Here is a 23543-nt window from a genome sequence, read left to right as displayed (position 1 = left end):
CCTCACTACTGACAGAGAGAGACACTTCTTTCTTCAGACAGTGGTGGGAAGGTCTCAGAAAGGAATGGCTTATCAGGTTTGTTCAAAGTGTTCTCTTCTCCTGTGGGCTGCTGGAGACCTTTCCTCCAACCTAGCTTCCTAGCTGTGATGTGAGTCCCATGATATGGCTCAGATGTGACCCTAAGCAGCTTTCACACACCACCGCAGCCTAAGTCCCTTCCTCTTCCACTCTCCCTTCAGTAGAACACCTGTCAAATGTATTGGTCCCTTGTAGCAGCAGCTGGCACCAGATGGCATTTGTGAAATGGAGGTGACCAGCCTGGGACAGAATGCAAAGAGGAAATTAGGAGTCATGAGCTTTCATGATAAGAACCTGAAAGTGGTTGTATGTCTTCCCATGCCCTGGGACAATTCAGAGACAGAACAAGGCTGGGCTGAATTATCCGCCACACAGTTGGGTGAGAGTGATGGCTGGTCTTCTTTGAGTCTTCTCAGCAATCATCTGCTGGCCCCTGGCGGCTTTTGTTGGCTTGCTAGCCTGTCAGCTTGTCCTTTCCAAAGGTCATGGTGATGACAACCTGACGGAGGGCTGGATATAGGTGTGTATGTCTGTGCCTGGTTAGCAGACTGGCATCCCTTTTGAAGGTGGCTTGGGCCAGACCAGGCCTCCCAACCTCTAAGTTTATAAAGGTGACATTTAGTTAAAGAGAGGACAGAAAACACAGGGTGATGGGAAAAAGAAGAATTGGGATATAAGCTTCTCAGGAAAGCATTTCAGTCTCCACTGCCCGTGTACTGTCAACACTGCAGTCATTGAGGACATTCTTTGGGCATTCAGCTCATTGAATGCCAGTCATGCCCTTCCTGTTCTTGTGACCACTTTAAATGCTCTGGTATATTTTAAAGTACTTGCTGGTAGGACAATACCACCCATCACACCTCTTATTAACAGCCTCTGTCTCAGTGTTGAAGGGGGCAGAGGTATATTTAGAAAAACCACAGGACCAGCAGGGAAGCTGGGAAACTCCGTTTATTTAAGATGTTATGGAAGGGCCGGGAGTTTGGCCTAGTGGTTAAAGTGCTTGCCTAGCATGCATGAAGACCCGGGTTCGATTCCTCGGTACCACATACATAGATAAAAGCCAGAAGTGGTGCTGAGGCTCAAGTGGTAGAGCTCTAGCCTTGAGAAAGTCCAAGGACAGTGCTCAGGCCCTGAGCTCAAGCCCAGGACTGGCAAAAAAAAAAAAAAAAAAAAAAAGATGTTATGGAAGGTTTTGTCCAGGGGCTGGGTACCCTCCCCATGTCACTTCTGCAGGCTCCCATTTCTCCTGACTCCAAGTGGACGTTCTCCTGACTTTTCTAGCTGCTTTGGTCACAACCATAACTGCAGACTATAGAGGAGTTTTGTGGGGAAGCTGAGATTTGAGTGCATGCACATCAAGGCTGGGAACACTGCTGGTGACTGAGGTGTGACTCTGACAGGCCACCAGATGGCGCATAGGAGCCCCTTAACTGCCGCAGGGCTGGTGGCTCTGGAGTTTTGACTGCGGTGGGAACTTGCCTTAAAGAGGCCTGGTCCTTAAAGAGACAGTGCCGCACACCAGCAGGCTAGATCATTAAACCCCAAATGAAGCTCTCATCAATGGCAAGCGGCACTGGCCACGGTCAGAGGCTTCTTTGCCTTGCCTTCCTGGAGGTTGAGCCACCACTTCTTAGATCCTGTCTCCTTGATGGGGCTCAGCTGCTACAACTACACCCAGGCATGAAGAAGACAGGACCAGCCTGGAGGGTGGCGTCAGAGCTTTGGCAGAGCTGTGCAGGACTGGGATACATCTGCAGGATTTTGGCTGAAAGAGTAGGAGGCACAGCCAGCTTCAGGACACTGACTGGTGACCACCGGAAGACAAAGGGCCAGCCCAGGAGCTCTGACCCCTACTGGATTTGTCCTTGCTTCCTCAGAGCTGGGGAGATTGCGCACTGAATTTGGCGTCTGGGTCTCTGGGTTTGGGGGAATCCTCCTACTCTCTTCTTTGGCTGGCATCTTTCTAAACGCTGATGGGGCCTCTGTGGTAAGTAAATGAGGGGGGCTCTACACCCCATTGTTGAGCCTTCCTATAGGAAAATCGCTCGTGTTGACCCCTGGGTGTTATAATCTGAGTGGTGTGTGGTGAAGATCACTTTAACTGGGGCTTAACAAGAACCTCTCCCGAAGTTATTCATGCCAGCTGTTTCACCAAGATGCTGGATTCCAAGTGGTCACTGGCTTTAAGAAGAGGGCTTTAGCACAGCCCCTTGTGCGTGGGTATATGTGAGGACTATCACCATTGCTGGGACGTTGGGTAGCGCTGTGTGTTTTCGGGGCAGCATGTTGCTAAGTAGGCAAAAAGGGAGTGAATACAGTTCTTAGGGGTTCCGTCTACATCTTGTCAAAGATGCAGCTCTTCCAGCTAACACAGAACTTTGGTAGAGAAATGAATTGGAGATTAGTTCTATTGTCCTGCTGGGAAAGCCAGGAGGTTAAGAAGAAACAGCTAGGAAGAGGGCACAGGCCAGAATTGTGTCAATGCTTTTCCTTGACAGGTGATCCAGCAGAGGCCTAGATCACCAGATCCCAGAGCTGAGGGTGAATCTTACAGTAGTAAATGCTTTTTTATTTTGCCAGTCCTGGGCACTGAACTCAGGGCCTGAGCACTGTCCTTATGCTTTCCTCAAGGTTACTGCTCTACCACTTGAGCCACAGTACCATTTCTGGCTTTTCTATATATGTGGTCCCAAGGAATTGAACCCGGGTCTTCATGCATGCTAGGCACACACACTTCCACTAGGCCAAACTCCCGGCCCCTAGTAAATGCTATTTTATTATAACAAGAAAAGGGAAACAAAGCAAGGAACAGAACACAGGCTAAAGACCCCAGGATCTGCTGGGAAGCCATGTTAATAGTTTATTGGGGATGATAGGTCATCTGCCTGATAATAGGTCGTCTGCTTGACCTACATGCGTGCTCATCTTCTGCAGCTGTGAAAACAGGCTGAAAAGCTGAACCCTGGCTGAGGCATAATAGTAGGGGTTGGTGGGACTTGATATGCAGGAGACTGTCACTAGATTTCATTCAGCTTGTCTCTGGTGTCATCTGTCCTGTTGTAGTAGATGTGGTTTTCTTTGGGAACCAGTTTTCCTTTTGCTTAATTATTGGCGGCCCTTGGGGGTTCTGAAATAACCTTGCCTTGCCTTCTCAGGTAGCTCTGGTTTCTTCTGCCCTGCCTTTACCTTCATTTTGTTTACTCATTTGTTCACTCCTACGGCTCAATTCAGAGCTGCACACATGGACTGTGGGTTCAGATTCACTTAATTCCCAAGTGTCAGAATCGGCTAGCTGGTCAGCAGCTTAGTCTGTGTATGGCTCCATTTATTTTTCTGTGTAATGGAGACAATAGCAGCACCTAGCTCACTAGCTTATTGTGAAGATTAGGTAAGATGATCTGTGTGTGTCCAACACTTAAGAAACAATAGGGCTGGGAGTTTGGCCTAGTGGTAAAGTGCTTGCCTAGCATGCATGAAGACTCAGGTTCAATTCCTCAGTACCACATACATAGAAAAAAGCCAGAAGTGGTGCTGTGGTTCAAGTGGTAGAGCTGTAGCTTAAGAAAACTCAAGAACAGTGCTTCATGCCCTGAGTTCAAGCCCCAGGACTGGCAAAAAAAATATGCTAGTTATTGTTAATATTTTTTCACGCAGCATACATTTAAACAAACAGAACAGCCAGGATTTCATTCTATAGCCTCAGGCCTCATTATATAACCTCCTACCTTAGCTTCCTGAGTGCTGAGATTACAGGTATGTACCACTACACCTGGATCAACATGCTCCTTCAAACCTAGTATGTTGGAAAGATGATTGGGAAGCACAGTGTGTTGATAACTGCCTTGGAGATCTACCCGAGCCTCGTTCATCTGCCAGATCAAGACCCTACTGTGAAACTTGCAGATTCAGCTTTTGAGAGCTCATTGCTAGGACGGGTAAAAACTGGACTTTTTGTCATCACAGGCTTTCAGTTTTTCCATTTGTGTGTGGAGAGCCCTACTTCCCCTCTGCAGCTATGTATCTAGTCTTCTTATACACTCTTTTTTTCCCCACGTTCTTTTCACCAGCAGGGATCACTGGTTGATTAAGGAAGCAGGGACTCCTGGGGCCTTCCAGTTGGGCACTATCAAGTTGGGTTACTAATGTGAAAAGCAAAGAAGAATGGAAGTACCCAGTTTTGATTTAAGCATCATCATCCATCATCCTTTTTCATCTTGACTAAGTGTTTGGTGGGAGCAAGAGTTGATTGTTAGAGAGACAGTGAATAGCACAGCCTTGGGAATAAAAGCAGGCTGCTGCCTTCAGAACAGGGTCCATCTCTTTTCCACTCAGCCCTGCATCACTAGCGCAGCACTTCTGGCAGTGTAACAGACCCCTTAAATCCACTTTAATCCAGTGATTAGAAAGAAACAGACAGGTCATCACAGAGATGGAAGAGCAGAGGTCAGGCTGGAGGGCTGACCAGGGAGAGATGAAGAATGTTGGCCGCTAGCACTGGATGGAGAGGAGGGGTTTGGAGGAGGAGGGGGAGGAGGAAGAGGAGGAGGAGAAGGAGTGGGAGGAGGAGGAGGAGGAGGAGGAGATGTGATACTTGCTGACTCAGTGCCTTGGGGTACATGGCTGGTCCAGGCACTTAGCTGAATCAGGGAGATCTGTCCAGGAGAACACCTCCCTGCTGTTCTGACAGATTGGGGTTGATGGCTGGGGTTAAGAGCATTTCAGGGTAGCAGGCCTTAGGCAAAAAAGCAGAGAGTGACTCTTTTAACTCCTTCTTTCCTAGCATATTTGTTAAGATTTCTCCTGCCTCCCCACATCCCTCAGTACCAGACATCTCGAGTTGTCATTTTCAGTCTCCATGGTGCTCCAAGTCCCATCTACCTCTGTCTGTAGACTAGGTCAGAATCAGGCTGTGTAGTGGTAACATCTACTGGAGTCCATCCAACAACTCATCAAGGCAATCTTGAAGCAAATACCTTTTCCTAACTTAACACAGATCTGAGACAGTCATCTGGAGATGGAGCTGAGCTAGAAGGATGGTCTCTCATCTGGGAACTAGCCTGTATTTCCAGGGATCCCTGGTATTCTGCATTCTCCAGTCAGCTGACCGTCAGGGCAGTGTGCAAGGTTTTTCAGTACATTGCAGGATCTAAGTCCCAGCCCCCACTTAACTATCTGGGTGAGCTACTTAGCTATCCAGTACTTCAGTTTTCTCATCTGGAAAATATAGAAAAGTAAGGCAGTAGTGAGGTTCACAGTGAGCTTGTCCTTGTGAACAAATAAGATCCAAGCTGGTCATACAGCAGCATTCAGTGTCAGGTGTGAGAAGTATGGCTTCCAAGATGATCTCTCTGCCTGTTCTACACTGTGTTGTGGGAGAGGGCAGCCCAGGGCAAGATCTTTCAGAATGTAGAAGAAAGCAAACTGGCAATGCTGAGGAGAGCAACTACAACATTTTAGCTAGGGGAAAAAAATGCTGAAAATAGCTTGTTCAAGCCTTTGTAGATAAAAATGTAAAATGTATGCAAATGTATGTGACTCACACAGAAACATACATCCATGGCCTCCTCGCAGTCAGCTCCGGATGTTGCCATCAGGAAAATTCCCAGTACAGGGAGAAGGCCTGGGCTGCTAGGATGTTGATGCTGAGGAAGGGACAATGGCTTGCCTCTCCTGGGCTAGGGATCTTAGATAGTTGTAGTTTATGCTCCTGTTTCTACCTCTCTACTGGATTCTTGCCTTCTAAGAGTTCCGTGCCAAAAGAGAAATCCTTGGCCCTTCTCTACTCCTTCATCTGTTTCCTGGGAGAATCAATTTACTTCCTCTCCCATCCCAGAGCTCTATTTCTGGAGCATCTCATTGGAGATGTATGGTTCCTCCTGCCTAGCTTCAGGTACCTTCTTGGTCCTCCAAATCTTTGGTGTCAATCAGGGACAGTGGGAGGATGACAGCTAAGCAGGAAGTGGCAGCTAGACACAGATCCAGAGCCAGAAGGACTGGGAGCAAGAAGGCCTGAATGGACACAAGGCTGGGATTGCTCATGCTGCAGCTGTAGAGGCTCCCCCACACTAGAGCATCTTTCTTTGTACCTCACAAGAACTCAACCCACCCTTCTCTAGCCACCATCTCCCCTAGGGTAAACTCTAGGCAGCTTATAGGGCTTGTCACAGGCTTCCTTACAGCATCACAGGTGAGGGTTTACTTCTTCTTGTAAGAGCTAGATCTGTGGCTGTGGAATGATGGAGAGAGTGCCCGTGCCCTGTGTTCTGTTGATGTTAACAACACTGCCATCCACATTCAGGGTGAACTGAACTAGAGAAATGGGCCTGTTTTTCCCTTAAACCTGCCTGAGGATGGGTAGGATGGAGTGAGGACTGCTATGTAGTCGGAAATGCCACTGTACTGGTGAATAAGTGGCCCAGTACAGGGTTGCTTTGGTAGGCCCAGCTGCCTCTTTTCCTGGTTACTCTGGAAAGAGGCTGCTTCAGTCCTGGACTAAGCTGGCTTGACTTGCTCCTCACTCTAGTCCCTTCTCCAAAGTCCCTTGGCTCTTTGTGAGAGATGTGCAGGAGAAAAAAAAAAAAATCTTTGGGAAAGCTGTCAAAGGTCTCAGACACTTGAGGCCTTCCCCAGGCCACAATAACTTCACTGGTTCTGAGGGGGTAGAAGAAATTTTGTTTGTAAAGGCATCTTGACCCAGACTTCCCTCAACCTAGATGGGATTATACATGCACAATAAACCTCCCGCGTGACCCTAGGGGTCTCTAAGAGGGTTCCCAAAGGACCTCGGAGACCTTGAGAGCTTCTTCTGTACTGGGAGAGAGGGGAGAGCACATCTGGAAGGGGGTCTTTGCTCGCAGTTCCCTCCATGAACCCTTGCCCTGCTGCCTTTTTCTCAGCCACTGCGTCCTGGTGTGTGGGGCAGGAACTGACGCGCCGCGGTGAGGTCAAGGGTGTTTAAAAGAGAAAAGGAGCTGCTAAGATTTGGAAGGAAACCTTCCCAGGGCGGCCCATTCTTTCCACCAGCTCTCTGGCTCTTAACCCCATCAGTGCCGCTCCCCAGGCTAGCCTAGGGGAGGGGCCCGGCAGCTGTACCAGCCCCGGAGCTGCGCTTGGAGATCCTGGGGTGGCAGGTGATGTCACCCCTGCGGGGCCCGTAGGTCTCCCGGGTGTGCGGTTTGCCAGAATTCTGCCGAGGAGGGAGGGAGCCTGCGACTGGGCTGCAGCCGGGAGCCCTCGCGGATCACTCGTGTGCGTGTGTGTGTGTGTCCGTCCGCAGGGGCGCGGGTCGGGCCGGCGGGGGCCCGGGGGCTGCGCGCGTCACGCCCGTGCCGGCCCGGGAGGGGGTGCTGCCGCGGCGGGTGGGGGCGCGCCCGAGCCGAGCCTCGCGCCGATTGATTGGTCGCGGCCCCCGCCCCTGGTCGCGGCGCAGCAGCCCCCGGGAAGTTGCTAGTTGGCGCGCGGGCTGCGGGGCCGCGGTTCCTGGATCTGCAGCGCGCGGCTCGCTTGGCCGCAGCCGCCCCAAGGGTTCCTGAGGTGGTGGCGTGTGGAAGGCGAGGGGGAGGCGGGGGAATCGCTCGCCAGCCCGGTCGCCTCCTCGGCAGCTCCGGCCTCTCCTCCACCCCGGCCTCTCCGGCTCGCCGCTCCTCCCAGCTACCTGTTTCCCTGGCTTCCCCGCCTCCATCCCGCGCTCCCCAACTTCAGCCTCCAGATCTGGCCGCCCCTGCCGGGTCCCCTCCCGCCCGCTCCCTCCCTCCTTTGTTGTGCGATGCGGGTCGGGTTTCCGATCTGACCGAGCCGCCTCCGCCACCCCTGCCACCGCCTCCACCTCCGCCGCCGCCTCCACCGCGCGGAGCTGCGGGCATGGAGCCGCTCAGCCACCGGGGCCTGCCGCGCCTCTCCTGGATCGACACCCTGTACAGCAGTACGTGAGCGCCTGGGCTGGGGAGGCCGGGCGGGAAGGGACCCCGGGACCCCGACGCCCCTCGAGGCGCGCGGACGCCTCCCGCCCCCAGGTGCGGGTGTGGTGGGCGGGGAGGTGCGCCGGGAGGCGGGGGACCGGCGTGTGTGTGTCTCGAGGGCCCACTTCAGGTGGGTGGGGGGCGGTGGGCCCGCGGGTGTGAGGAGAGAACTGTGCCACCTTCTCCCACCTGTTGTGTCACCCAGCGCTCTGGGAGAGGGGAGAGTTCTTTTCTCCCAGCCCGGTGGCTTCCCTGTTCCGCGCCGGGGCTGAAAGGCCATTTTGGGAAAAGTCCTTGACGTTCGAATGTGCCTCCGCAGGGACGATCTGAAGCATGTTTGGGGGTGAGGGTGGGGTCGGTCTGGAAGCGAGTCTGTGGGTGCAGACCCCCCCCCGGGGACATTTAGAGGAAGGATCTGAAACACTGCCCTCCCCCACCCCCACCTCCTGGCAGAGCTACCTTTCCACCCCTTTGCTCATCTTCACTACCTCCCTCAAAAAATCCTTCTCGACTTCTCCACCCCCTCGTTCCCAAATTTGCTGCTGAGATCATGTGATTGCTCTTGCACAGCCGCGGGGGGGGGGGTGTTTAACTGATTGCTGGGACTTCCTTAGGGGGCTTGGGCCAAACTCCACCTCCACTGGGTTGGCTCAGGTGGCTAAAAGGGCCCCTCTGCCCACCTTTCCCTTGAGACTCTTGGCTCAGAGGGGTGGGTGGTCACCTCTTCAGTGGTGTAGGGAGAGGGGCTGGGAGGCCTCTGAGGAAGATGAGTGGATTTTTCCCTTCCTGATATATTTGCCTAGGGTCCACCTACCCTCCCTTAACATCTGGACTGAGTCCTGAGGCAGGAAGTGGATAGAGCTAGGTTCTGACCCTGGCTTGTTGGATGCCATGAGCAAGGGCATTTAAATAGTCTGGCTCTTATTCCTTAATAACAGTCATATTTGCCTAGTAGAAGGGTGGGGTGGGAAAAGATGATGCTATGAGTCTCAAGATCTGGCCCTAGAAGCTCTGCAGTACTCAGTATCTCTTTAGCCTCTCTTAAGGTTCATCATCCCCATGTTTTCTCCCCAACCCCCATCCTGCTTTCCTGTCTCCTCCTCCCAGAAGCTCTCCTTGTGATGTTTCATTTTGCTTTGGTTTTTCAACATCAAAGGGGCAAAACTAGGTCCCCTGGGCATCAGTCCTGTACCAAGCCCAGCCACTCCATCTGCTCCTTCCCAGCAGAAGCCAGCTTCGTTGGGTGAAGGTCAGGGCCTGTAACTGTGTGGTGTGTGTATGCACGCGTGTCTGTGTGAATGGGGACACACATCTGTTCTGAGCCCTGACACAGATCAGCCTCTGACCCAAAGGGAGGATTAATGACCTCTGCTTAGCTGCTCTCTTGCAAATGAAAGTCATAACAATGCCTCAAATTCACATGCTCCTCATGTTCCCGAATAATTCTGGCACTTTGCAAAACCCAGTACTGGTTTCCCTGTTTTCTACAGCATAGAATTTAATGGAAACACATCTCTGGCCTTCTCAATATTGCCGAGAAAAGCTCCCCCACTTGATCCAGCACAAGCCCCTTCCTTGCCCACCACTCACAGCCTGAAGCTGAGAAACAAAATTGCCCAAGGCTGCCTTCAGAATTCCTGACCAAAGGAATGCCAGAGAAGGGAATTGGGCTTATGGCTTCTTTTGAGGTGCCCTAAACCAGTTCTGGCTTGCAAACTGTCCACTCTGCTATCACCCTGGTGTCTGGGGCAGCTCGTTGGGGTGGGAAGGGATATGGGCTTGGCAGCAGTGTGTGGAGTCATGCTGGTAGTGTGAAGCTTCCCTGGGAGGTGCTGTGCAGTTATGTTTGGGCTGTTAGCCATCAAGTTCTCTCTTGACAAGAGCCTAAATTAAACAAACACCCAGGCTGTCATTTGCCTGACAGCATCCTTTCGAGGCTCCCAGAAGTTCCTCTGCCTCTCTGGAAGCTTTTGCTTTCGAGGGTCACAGTCCTGGGGTTCAGAATTGCAAATGACTCAGTAAAAGAGATGTAACCTTTACATTGCTCCTGTAACCGTTCTTCATAGCATTTCTTTATTGTTGTTGTTGGTGGAGATGATCTTGGGGCTTGAACTCAGAGCCTGAGTACTGTCCCTGATCTTTTTTTGCTCAAGACAAGTAATTTACCACTTGAGTCACAGCTCCACTTCTGGAGCTAATTGGAGATGAGTCTCATGGACTTTCCTGCCTGGGCTGGCTTTGAACCATAGCTAGATCTCAGGCTCCTGAATGAGAAGGTGTGGGCCTCTGTACCTGGCTTGATTATAACATTTCTTTCTGTGTGCCAGGTACATTATATAAATATAGATACATAACTAGGGGTTATTTGTTTATTTTGAGTCAGTTGTGGGGCTTATATTCAGGGCCTGGAGTCTGTCCCTGAAAGTTCAAGCCTTGCTTGCACTCTACCACTTTGAGCCACAGTGTTATTTCTGGTTTTCTGATGGCTAATTGGAGATAAGAATCTTATGAACTTTCCTGCCTGGACTAGCTTTGAACTGTAGTTCTCAGATTAAAATCTCTTGAGTAGCTAGGATTACAGGCATGAGCCATTGGCACCCAGCTGTATTACATATTTTCTACCCAAACACCAAACGTGAGAATTGAGCTCTATTAGATGAGGAAAGGGAGGCTCAATAAACTTAATTACCCAAAATCATATAATTGAATTCAGATTGTACCTTAGGCCTCAAGAAGGACCCCCTGAGTGTCTGCTAGATATATCTGAGTTTATCCAAACATGTGGGATGTTTTGGAATGGGTGAGACCAGTGTCCTAGATTTCTCTCGGAATGGTCCTGTAGGATAAGTGGCTTCAATGACTCTGCTTCCACCCTCATCCTGTGTCTCTTGTAGGATACACAGGCTAGTCCTGGTACCCAAGCAGATGGTTGAGGCTCCAGCTAAGCTCTCTGAATTCAGTTGCTATCTTCTAGCAAGAAGTGAGACTGTCCACAAGCCTCTTCCTTGCACCTTTCTTGTCTTTGGAATTGTTAGCCTATTCTTTATGGCTTCATCATCTGTTCCAGGAAGAAGGTGCCCACTTTCCCATAGGCTGATGGCCATTTGAGAAGGGGTAGGTGGAAAAATTTCTCTTCCCTATGGTAGACCTTCTGAAGAACTGTGGTAATAGTGATTTGTCTGACTCAGGGAGGTGGGTTAGAGCCTAACTGTGATCTGAGACTGATTAAGGCAGAACCCTTTGCACCTAATATACTAGAGTGGCAGATGAAGTCTCTAGCTATGTGTCTGCATAGGCAGCATGTTATAATGCCAGCTTCATGCCCCTCCTGAATGGCCTCTTTCCCTAGGCTGGCATGATTCTTTCTATGGTTTTCTTTTTCCTCTTAACTCTGTGTTTCACTAACCAATCCTTCCTACCTCTCTTTCTTGTCTTCTTTACCACGGGGTTAGGCTGGACTAATTCTGTGAAGTAACCCAAAAGTGGGGGGTGCTCTAAAACATCCCCTGTCCTTTGAAGTGGTATCAGCTGTCTAGATAAATATGGATGGAAATGGATATTTGTCCCGTGTGTGTGTGTGTGTGTGTGTGTGTGTGTGTGTGTAGTACTGGAACTGGAACTCAAAGCCTTGTACTTGCTAGGCAAGTGCTCTACCACTTGAAATATGCCTCCAGCCCTGATTCCTCTTCAAATGGGATGTCTTTAAATGCATATTCAGGATTGATTTAGAAGAGAGATTAGGGCTCTGTTTTAAGTCTTTTCCTTTCCATTTCCATTTCAGCCACTCTTTTGTCCCAAGAACTGATCAGTACTGATCCAAAACATACCTACCCTACTGAGCCAAGCAAAAACCTACATTTTCTTGGACCTCATAAGAGACAGAACATGACCATCTGTAGTTAAAAGCAGCCTGCCTTGTAGAGTTAATGTCTCTTATTCCAAGCTGCATTTCCAAAGGATATTTTTGTCCTTTATAATGTTTTCATGCCTGTTATAGCCATAGTCCCCATCCATGAGCCAGGAATACATTGGAGGCTGTAGAGACACAGCCCCATCTCTAGATGATCCCAGCCTGCCTCACTGTCTCATCTTAGTTTTACATTTGCCGCATCAAGGACCAGGCCTGTGTCAACTTGATCACATCAGTGATCAAGCATATCAGCCCTGATATGCTAACAAACACCTATAGATAAATGCCTTCTGTGCTCTGAATAGCCCTCATAATTTATTCCTTTTTATCGACACCAGCCCATATCTGTCAGTGCTTCTAGACCCTCAGAGGTGTGGTTGGGAGAATACTTAAGTAATTTATTCAAAAAAGTTTAATTTTTGTTGTTGTTGTGATTGTTGCCATTGTTTGTTTGGAAAAAGGAAGAAAGAATGGGAACATCCATGGAATTAGCTATAAGATACTTTTAAGGGGGTGTAAATGGGGGAGAGAAGTAATAAAAATCCATTCTGCCTGCCTGCCTCCTTCCCTCCCCACCACCTCTCTCTTTTGCCAGTCCCGGGGCTTGAACTCAGGGCTTGAGCACTGTCCCTGAGATTTCTCAAGACTAGCACTCTACCACTTGAGCCACAGTACCATTTCTGGATTTTTCTGTGTATGTGGTACCAAGGAATCAAACCCAGGGCTTCATGCACGCCAGTCAAGTACTCACCACCAGGTCAAACTCCCAGCCACCATTCTGCCTCTCTTATAATAGGTAGACTTGGACTGTTTTTTGAGGTATGATCTGTTTCCTAGGGTGATATTGGTAGCTGCTTTGTGCCCACTTCTCTGTAAAATGAGGCTGTGATGTCTTTCTGGGGTGTCATGTGGATTAATTAGTTAATGTTTATTAACTACTTTGAAGATGAACTTGTCAAATATCCAATTTATCAGTCCTCATTGAACGAGGATCCATGGAAGTGTTCCATATGAGTTCAGAATGACTGGTGGGGAGTTGATAAGTAATGTAGACTGATAGAAAATGGGGTTTGGAACAGCTCTTTCTCCCCCCCCCCAGCTTATTTGTGTGTGTGTGTGTGTGTGTGTGTGTGTGTGTGTGTGTGTTGAGTCTTATATAAGCTAGATAATTGTTCTACTGCTAAGCTACACCCACAGATTTTAAGGGGTATCTAGCCCTGAATATTGCTTTAACAGTTTTTGGTTATATGAATATGAGAGAAAAGGAAACTTCTGGGCTCTTGGCTCCTTTGACTCTTTGCTTCACCAGAAATCTTAGAAACCTGCTAGCTGGCCCATTCACAAATTTCCTGCTGTGTTCATGTGTTATTATAGTAGCTTGTAGTGAATTTGGAGACCCCCCAAGGGAGCCCTGTGTTTTGCTGGGGCCTGGAATTGGAAGGCTTACTTCACTGCAATGTTTGTACTGCAGCTGTTTGACTTAGCTTTGAGCCCTTTGGAGGCAAACAAGGAACTAGGTGGCTTTAGATGGCTTGAGGGCAATTTCACATCCTTCACCTCCTGCTAGGTCCTTGGTGATAGCATGTGAAGATGGTATGGATGTGGGGGTTGGGAGTATTTCCTCCTATGCTGCACCTACAATGTCTTGACACTTTTCTCTGGAGTTGTCTTGTACCACTGGGAGAAGCTTGCCTGTACCAATCTCTAGAACAAGCAAAGGGGAGGAGACTTTTTTTCATATGTGATGTTGGCCAGATTAAGCTTTGCTTTGTTTTGTTTTTGTTTCGTGAGTCATGAGGCTTGAACTCCGGGCCTGGAAACTGTCCCTATGCCTCTTTGTGGTCAAGGCTAACACTCTACCAAACTACTTCTCGCCTTTTCTGTTTATGTGGTGCTGAGGAATTGAACCCAGGGCTTCATGCTGCTAGGCAAGCACTCTACCTCTAAGCTACATTCCCACCCCCTTGCTTTTCTTTTCTCTTTTCTTCTTTTCCTTTCGAACTTGAGCTCTTTTGCTCAAGGCTAGTGTCCTAACACTTGAGCCACAGCTCTACTTGCAGAAAAAGAATCTCACAGATATTCCTTCCCTGGGCTGTCTTTGAACCATGATTCTCAGATCTCAGCCTTCTAAGTAGCAAGGATTATAGGCATGGACCACCAGCATTCAGCTTTGAGCTTGCATTTCTTTTAAAAAATTAGTTAAAAATTGTTCTGATACAGGTAATATACAGAGGTGTTAAGAAAACTTTCTTTTGGGTTATCATCCTGCCCTCATTCAGTTTTTCCCTCCTGTACCCACCCACAAGTTGAAAAGTTCATTTTCATTTTAGTATTTATTACCACTGCTGTATTCTGCTTGCATTTCCTTCCTTCCTTAGTTCCTTCCTTCCTTGCCTCTGTTCCCTTCCCATCCCTTCCCTTCCCATTCTTTCCCTTCCCATCCCTTCCCTTCTTCCTGCTTTCTTGCTTTTGCCAGTCCTGGAGCTTGAACTCACTCTAGGCACTGTCCTTGGGCTTTCCTCAAGGCTAGCACACTACCACTTGAGTTACAGTACCACTTCTGGCTTTTTCTGTGTATGTGTATGGAGGAATGGAATCTGGAGCTTCATGCATGCTAGGCAAGCACTCTATCACTAGGCCATGCACCTGGCCCTCTGCTTGCATATCTTAGGGTAACATTTGGTCAGCTGGAGTCCTAGGTACACCTGGATGGCAGCAGGAGTCTTCCAGAAGTTCTCAAAGCTTAGACAGAACTTGCTTTAGGTGCTGCAAATGGGGCAGCAGAAAGAAAGCAGGGCAAGAGGCAGACTGTAGACTGTACCCCAGATGGAAGTTGAGGGCAGATGGCCAGTATTCCCCTGTCCAAGGCGTTTGGTAAAGGACCCTTTGAGGTGAGACCACCTGGTACTATGGTCATATATGCATGGGGCAGCCACTTCTCTGAAAGATTCAGATTTAATTTGGTCTCCCCCAGTTCTGCTCTCCCCATGATTGATTCCTGTCTTCTCTCTATTTTTTGGGGTGGTGTGGTCGGTTGTGGGACTTGAATTCAGGGCCTGGGCATTGTCCTGAGCTTCTTTGTGCTCAAAGCTAGCACTCTACCTCTTAAGCCAGTTTTTGAGTGGTTAATTGGAGATAAGAATCTGCCCAGTCTGGCTTCGAACCTCTGTCTTTAGATCGTAGCCTCCTGAGTGGCTAGGATTACAGATGTGAGCCACCGGCAGCTGCCCCTGCCCCTGTCTTCTCCCCTTGCTCTTTCCACCATACCAAAACAAAAATGAATATGTGTTTCCTGGCTATACAGAAAAGGTCAGAATCAATCTGGTCTTCAAGAGATAGGGCTAGATCATGTGAACTTTAATGGTAACCAAACCAACAGGTATGACCATTGTTTTCCCTGGGGTATGGAGTGGAGCTGCCTGGAAGAGCCCAGAATTGACCTAGAGAGCTGTGAGTTTAGTTAGAGCTATTGGGGAATAATGTGATGATCATAATTACCTTCCTGGGATTGAAGGTTGGTCCTGTTTGTGTGCAGGGCTAACCCCTTCCTCCTGTGTATTGCCTCCCAGGCAGTAGCAAAAGCTTAATAGATCAAGATTACAGAGACTAAACATGTGGTGTAATGAAGCCCAGTTAGCTCCTGGACTGTGGTAGGAGTGGGAAGACAGGGAGGGGCAACCATACCCACCTCAGCAAATGATTTCTTCATTTGTGGTTACCCTGTCTAGCTGCATGGTATCCTGAACTTTTTTTTTTAAGGTATTTCCCTTGAAGGCATACTTTTAGGAGAAAGACCCCTTTGTGAGAGTTTTGGAGTCAGGGTGGCAGTGGATTCTATGTGATGGTATCCCAGTGTGGTCCTCTTCAGGAAAAGTGGGTTCTGCAGAGGTACAGAGAAACTTTAAGCTTGGGTCTCCCAGAACTACTGTGTCCAAGGAAAGAGAGAAATTCATCAGTACTGCTGGGCTTGGAGAAATTACTTATTTTTGTTTTGTCTAGGAAGAATAGAAATGGATATACAATTTGGTCAGCCCAATGATGTGTCAGGGTGTTATGCTAATTACTTTCTGTGCATTAGAACTGTAATCTTCAGATCTCAGCCTCCAGAGTAGCTGGGATAACAGACTAGAGCCACTGGCACCCAGCTAGTGGTTTTCTTCTCAGTTTGAGTAAGAGGAAATCGGGGCTATGGGAAGTTAAAAATTAATTCAAAGCAGATCTTGAGTTTCAGGTTGGCCTGATGCTAAACTGAGGTCCATCACCCTTGGCTTTCACAGTGGGGTATTGCGGGCCCTTGGCAGCTGGTACTTTACTGAGGCAGGGTCATCTGGTTCATTTCCAGCCAGAATGACAACTGTGAAGATTGTGTCTTGGCTCCTCCCCTGGTATGTGGGCAGCCACAAGGTGTTTTTTTGCAAGTGTTCGCAACTGGGCTGGCCATTCCTAAGGGGCTGATCCCAAGGAAATCTTCCCTTGTTCCTGGGGTCATTGGCTGGGGTCATTGGCTAGAATTGCTTCTTGGAAATGAGGGGCAGTGGAGGAGAGGGGAAGAGAGAGGCAGTGGAGGAGAGGGGAAGAAAGGGCAGAAGGAGAAACTAGGGTTTGTTGATGAGGATAGAGTGTAGCTAATGTGCAGTTTTCAGAGCAGAGTGGGGCCAGAAGCAAAGCAATGAGGACTGAAAGAACTTGGCAGCGCCCAAGCGTGTTGACCCTTCTCTCAAAACTTTTAAAATTCACCTCCACAGTTTTAGAAGGAAAATAAAGAGAGCTCTTAGCTGTAAATCAGGCCAGTGAGCACCAAGGTCCTTTGCCCAGGCCAAAGACAGGCTGGGCAGGGTTCCGTCCGACTGCTGTGTCTGAAGGCACCCGAGCACAGCATGTTAATAAGGGGATGGTGGTGTGATTTACCTCTCCCAGTTTCACTCCTCGCATCCACAAAGGCCTCCAAGTTGAAGCCCCTTGCTGAGGTATCTTAACTCTCTAAGGAAACCTGAGCTTGGGGGCCTACACCTTAGACTCTTTTAGGATATTGCAAAGAAGATCAGAACATTAGTGAGCAGAGCATTAACTTTGACCAAAAAAACCTCAGGAATAGAACCCAGGCCATGAGTTCAAGTTCCAGGACTGGCGTGAATGTGTACACAGACACACACGCACACACACACACACACACACACACACACACACACACACAGCAATATCATTAAATCTAGCTACACACTGCTGTTTTGGGTAGGTTCTTTTTTTACTTATATAAATATAAATTGTATCTTTTATGTTATTGTAAAAGTGTGGTTTCAATTAAACATGTCAGTTTGTGAGTATAATGAATATTGATCAATAGTAGCCCTTCTCAGGAGATTCTTATTTGAGACCTCTAGCATCTGTGTTTAACAAGAGTAGAAGATAGAAGGATGCTAAAAAAAACTTACTACTTACAGAGTCTGTAACTAGTGAGTTTTTCAGAAAAAGGAAAGCTTGAAAGCAATGGAGAAGGGTGATTGGGAATAGGTTAATGTAGTATGGTAAGCAAGTAGATCTTGATTAAAAAATTAATTAATTAAAGGCTCATTTCCCAATTTAAAAAAAAAAAAAGAAAAAAGCAATGGAATGGAAACCTAACGGGTACCAGGCTTGAGTTAGCAGTGTCACACTCTTGTTCTCAGTTAGGTCTCACAGTGTGTTGTGCAGCCTTTCTTCACTGTGACATAAAACCTGACAGACCTTTAAAGGAAGAAGGCATTCTTTTGGCTCAACCATGGTCACTTGGTTCCATGTTTCTGGGTTTATGGTACAGCAGAACATCATGGTGGAAGGATATAGTAGAGCAAAGCTGCTCACCTCTTGGTGGCCAAACAGCAGAGATACAGGTGGAGAGAAGAGGCCAGTCACACACCAAGTGACCTACTTCCTTAGCTAGACCCTGCCTCCTCATTTCCACCACCTCCCAGTACTGCCATCAGATGACGGCAAGTTCTTCAATGGATTCATTAGCCCTGGTGATATTAGAGCCCTCATGATTCAGTCACCTTTCCTGTCAGCTGGCAACCAAGCCTTCAATGCATGAGTCTTAGGAGACACTTCAGATTTAAACTAGAATACCCAATAACTCTGTGGAAGGTAACATCCTCAGTTTAATTTTGAGAAGGGGAAAGCATTGTGATTAGTCACTATTGGTGACTTCTGGCCACAGAGTACATGTCATGTCTGGCACAGTCTTTGCCCCTCTCCTTCCTAAATGGCAGAATCTTAGATATCCAGTCTTAATGAGTATGAAACCCATGCCCTCCCCACCCCTATTTCCCCTGAAGGGCTAACTTTGGTGTTAATGGAGCAGAAATGGTTGTTAATTGTCTAGTGTGCATCATTGAGAGGGTTAATGAGAAACCAGCTGGTGTGCCACCCAACCGTGTCAAGTTTTTATTTTTCTCTTTCTTTGAGATAGGGTCTGGTTTTCATTGTAGCTCTGGCTGCCCTGAGCCTCAGTTTCAGCCTCCCAAATGCCTGGATTACAGATGAGTACACACCTGGCAAGTACACACCTGCCACACCTGACTTCTGGTAATCAATTTTCAGACCCTGGGGCAGCTCTTGACCATATGTTCCCTGATGATGCCTGAACAATGAACACCAGAGGGGCAGGTCAGTGCTAAGTCTGTGCTATTTCTGGGTGTAGAACTTGACCTTCTGAGAGCAAAAAGAAGGGGCTGATTCTCCCTCCAGTTTTCTGGAAAGGAAAGAGAGGGACATAAATTTGTTGTCAGACAAGCTGTTTCTGGTCTGAGGACCCTTGTGTGGCTGGTCAGAAGTCACCTTGACCAGGTCCTGGAAGCAGGTGCCTGCAGAACCTTCCCCGACTCCTATCTCACTCCCTTCCAGTTGGCTCTATGTGTTGTGGACTAAAAATACTTAGAAAAAAAAGTATATGACGGGCCGGGAGTTTGGCCTAGTGGTAGAGTGTTTGCCTAGCATGCATGGAGGCCTGCGTTCGATTCCTTGGTACCACATACATAGAAAAAAAGCCAGAAGTGGTGCTGTGGCTCAAGTGGTAGAGCTCTAGCCTTGAGAAAGTCCAAGGACAGTGCTCAAGCCCTGAGCCCAAGCCCAGGACTGGAAAAAAAAAAAAAGTATATGAACTGAACATGTGCAAGTTTTTTCTTTTCTTCTTGTTATTCCCTAAGCTACAGAAAGGAATAATGAGCTAAATTCACGTTACCTTATCTGCCTTTCCTTTTTTCTTTTCCTCAGAAATCTTCAGTGGGTATGTATTTCCTCTCCTATCACATCCTCCTTCCAGACTTCCAGATCCTTTTTCTCCCCCTTGGTGGTAGGTACTAGAATTTGAACTCAGGGCTAGGTTTTTGCAGGAATGCTAATAACAGCTTGAGCCATGTCCCAGGCCCCCATGGGATTGTCTTGTTATCCGTTCCAATTCCCAGCAGCCCAACACATTTCTCTTCTTGTAGCAGGTGCAGCAAGGCCTTCACCCTTCCACATCAAATCTGTGCTCTGGTGAACTCCCCAGTTTCTAACCTCAGCTCAGCTACCATGACCTCCAGGAGGTTCACCTGGCCTGATTGTAGTACTCACCTTGGTGAGATTTCCCAGCTCACAATTTTCTTGCTCTGTACCACATCACTTAGCACTTTCTTACCTGTTTTCTACCAATTTTGTTTACTTCTATCCTGTTTTATACCAGTTATCATTTCTTCTCTGCTAGACTCCGAACTCATTTGGGGCATGAAGAAGAATAACCAAAGCTGTATTTCTGGGATGCCAGGCACTGTTCCAAGGACTTTTTTTTTTTTGCCAGTCCTGGGCTTGAGCTCAGGGCCTGAGCACTGTCCTTGGACTTTCTCAAGGCTAGAGCTCTACCACTTGAGCCTCAGCACCACTTCCGGCTTTTTTTTTGTATGTATGTGGTACCGAGGAATCGAACCCAGGTCTTTGTGCATGCTAGGCAAGCACTTTAACCACTAGGCCAAACTCCCGGCCCTGTTCCAAGGACTTTTTAGACATTCTGTTTAATCTTCACCTACTCATGTAGATCCCAGTTATTTTTATTCTTTTTTTCTTTTTGGTCATCATGGGGCTTGAGCACAGGGCCTAGGTGCTGTCCCTGAGTTCGTTTGCTCAAGGCCTTGAGCACTTTGAGCTCTACTACTTTGAGCCACAGCTCCAATTCCAGCTTTTGAGTGGTTCACTGGAGATAAAAAGCCTCAAGGGGACTTTTCTGCCCAGGCTGGCTTTGAACCATGAATCTCAAGCTCAGCCTCCTGGGTAGCTAGGATTAAAGGCATAAGCCTCCAGTGCCCAGCTTTTTATCCATTTTTATGAAGGAGGACACTCCATCTCCAGCTTCTGGGGGCGGGGCACAGTTAAACAGTTTCAGTAGATCACAGTCTAAATTTCCTGTGCATTTTCCAGTACCTGTTCAGGGATAGGGTCCTGGCATCTATATGCTTGAAAGTTCCTTAGCTTGTCCAGATTGGGAAGCTGGGGCACTTTTCCCTTCCCTCCACCTGAACTACGTTCCTATGAACTAAATTGACATGACACAGACAAACGAGAAAAAACACTTTAATTCTATGTATGGAGTCTCACAGAATTTGAAACTCACTCAAAAAAGGCTCTGATGATTGAGGTGTGTGTGCATGTGGCCCTTTCTACCTATGGATTCAGCCAATCACTGAATATATATATATATATATATGTATATATATATATTTTTTTTCCAGAAAGCAACTGGGTTGGTATTGAAGACATACAGGCTTTTTTTTGCCTCCTCACCACTTTTTGAATCACATACTATTACAGCCATTACATAGCCTGTATGTTATATTTTGGATGATATGCAATATAGAGACGATTTAAAGTATACAGGAGATTATTTGTAGGTAATCTGGGCTTCGTTGTTGTTCTGAGTTGTTTTGCAGTATGAAAGATAGAACTCAGGACTTGGTGTATGCTAAGCACATGCTCAGCCTCTGAGCTATCCAGTACGTGTCTGTGTGTGTGTGTGTGTGTGTGTGTGTGTGTGTTTGCTGAGTATCAACCCCAGAGCCTTATGTTTGTAAGGAAGCTCTCTATCCCTGAGCAATATCATTTCCTCCTTATAATATTTTCCATAAGGGATCTGAGCAGCCAACGAATCTTCAGAAGCTCCTGGATCCAGTCCATTATGGATATCAATAGTATTACTACAGCATCCTGATCTATAAGGAAAGAATGGAGCAGATGACAGCATAAATTATGGGGGTTTGAGGAGAGGAATTGTTGGGTGAATTGTTGGATGCTACTCAGAGGGAAACTCTAGGATAACGTAAGTCTGGAGCAAGCTTCTTCCTGATACAGTTACTTTTACTAAGTAGATTTCCTTTGTAGCTGGAAATTTCTTTTAAAAGGACAGCTTTATAGAACTATTCCCTTGTCTATAGTGGCTCAGAATAACTAGCTCAAACTATGCCAAAGGAAATATATTTTGGTGTGGCCTAGTCTAGTTTCCTACAATCATATTTTAGGGTAGTTTGTCCTGTACCCTAATATTCATCTGAGCCACTAAATGGTTGAGGAAGCATGCTAGGGGGCTGAGATCCCTAAGCACAGGGCCAGCTAAGAGAATCATGTGAAGGGAGGATGAGAGGTTGGGGAAGTTAGGAGTGAGGGTAGCAGAAGGGAGGGATCAGACCAATGAATGTTCCACTTGAGCCTTAACTCAGGGCTTGCCCAAGACAAAAGCCTATTAATCACCTGTGTGTCCTGAGGTGCAAGTCCACATTCTGATTCTGCAGGGGGTGGTCCAGCCTCCCGGTCTGCATTTGCTAGGAGCTATCAGTGATGCCCAGATGTTCACAGATTGGGAGGGAAGAACCTCTATACTCTGGCAACATATATTCCAGCCTTAATTCAGTTTAACAGATTCTAGCATCTCTCATCTTTCTCCTTCTGGTGAGCTTAAGACCTTCACTTCTGGCACAGGAACTGGCTGTAACATGAGACTGGCTCAACACTGACTCTTGTACTCATTTGAGACATACTATTGCTCAGGGTAGGTCAGTGCCTCTTGCCCATTCTATTCCTTTCCCTAGTAGAACATCCTGGACCTTCCTGGGACTGGTAAAGATGAGGCCAAAGGTCACCTCCTTGTGCAGTGACCGAGAGTTTATGTTCTAGAGGTTTCTGGAACTCTTTCATGTCCTTGCTCACATCAGATCAGCCTTGGTCCCTGGGGCTTGAAGAGAAACCCAGAATCAGGTGACTTAATTGGCCTGCTTTGAACATTTGTTGTTCCTTGTCACCTTTGAATAAAAATAGAGCTGAGAATGATTGAAGTGAAACACCACCTTGGAGTGGAGCAGAGGTGGGGGCCTTCCCATGGAAGTGTGCTGGGCACTGCTCAGTGGTGCTGTGCCCTCGCTGTGGAGAGGCCCTTGTGAGCTGGACTGTGTGTGCTGTGGTCTTTGCCCTGCCTGCCTAGACTGCAACAGAGCTACTCTTGCTCTGAAGTTTCAGTCTTGGCTGTGAGACTATTTCAAGACTTCCTGTGGCTTTCTTTTGTAGCTTCCTTAGTTTTCTCCTGGGCTCTATGTGTTGAGGTCCCGGAAGGGCTATGGGTACCACCCTAGCTGAGTGCTGCCCCTCTGGCACCTCTTGCCTTGGCTACCTGCCTATCCTACTTGGCTTCTTAGCACTCTATTTTGGTAGAACAATAGTTCCTTCTCTCTGAGAAATGGTCCTTCCTATACAGCCCCTCCAGGGGCTGAGGAGCAGGCTCTGACTGAAGGCACCCATGATACCAGGACTTAGAGTATGGCTGGTGGGGGCATATGGCCTGTGAATAGCTACTGGGACCATTGCCTTGGCTATTTGCCTATGCCATCGAGTTGCATTCCTTCATCTTTAAAATGAGAACCACCTTACCATCCCAGGAAGATTTGCTGAAATTTTTTTCTGAAACTTTTAATAATAAAATAAATAATATTATATTGTGCTAGGTCTGTGATCTCAGGTATTCTTAAGGCCAAGGCAGAAAGATTTCCTGAACCCAGGAGTTCAGAGCTAGCCTGTGCAACATGTCAAGACTCTCATCCTTCAAAAAGACAAAGTCTGGGGATATGTCAGGTAGTAAAATACCTGCTTAGCAAGTACAAGTACTGAGTCCAAAACTCAGTACTACCAAAAAAATAAAACAAAGAAACAAATAAAACCACCACCACTACAAAACCCCAAAGTAGCCTGTCAAAATTCCAGGAGAATTGATATGGTGGTGCATTCCTATAATCCCAGAACCCAGGTACGAGGCAGAAGGAGTAAGAGTTTCAGACCAGCTTGGGCTACGTAGCGAGGTCCTATCTTCACAATAAAACAAAACAAAAGCTTTACAAAATAACCAGAATGCTAAGTGAAAATAAAATTTTAGGTAGACTCAATTCTTTCATGTGTGTGTGTGTGTGTGTGTGTGTGTGTGTGTCCTGTGTCTTGTGTTTTATCGGATGTCTTTACTATTGGATTAAATAGTATGTATGTAACTTTGTGGGGGGTGACCCATCAAGATGTTCCATGCTCATTTCATTTCTTTCCCCCTCCACTTGTG

At 47.6% G+C, this 23543-nt stretch overlaps 1 protein-coding gene across 4 annotated transcripts in view; it reads left to right on the top strand.

Annotated features, from left to right (window-relative positions):
- The first annotated feature begins 1787 nt into the window (after positions 1 to 1787).
- Abr (ABR activator of RhoGEF and GTPase) overlaps positions 1788 to 23543 on the top strand; it is a 146983-nt gene continuing 125227 nt past the window's right edge. The window contains exon 1 of one of the 4 annotated variants that reach the window (XM_090350500.1): positions 1788 to 2069. Coding sequence is in view for 3 of the 4 variants with exons in the window: in XM_090350495.1 (XP_090206621.1) it covers positions 7943 to 8003 (61 nt within the window). In the remaining variant the exon portion in view is untranslated. Of the gene's footprint in view, positions 2070 to 7579; positions 8004 to 23543 lie in introns of those variants that run through there. The other 3 variants (XM_090350495.1, XM_090350498.1, XM_090350499.1) reach the window with 3 other exon arrangements.

The sequence above is a fragment of the Megascapheus bottae genome, chromosome 17 (assembly GCF_031878675.1).
Source record: "Megascapheus bottae isolate mThoBot1 chromosome 17, mThoBot2.hap1, whole genome shotgun sequence".
Lineage (NCBI taxonomy): Eukaryota > Metazoa > Chordata > Mammalia > Rodentia > Geomyidae > Megascapheus > Megascapheus bottae.
The sequence above is the reverse complement of the archived record's forward strand: the minus strand, read 5'-3'. Positions and strand labels throughout refer to the sequence as shown.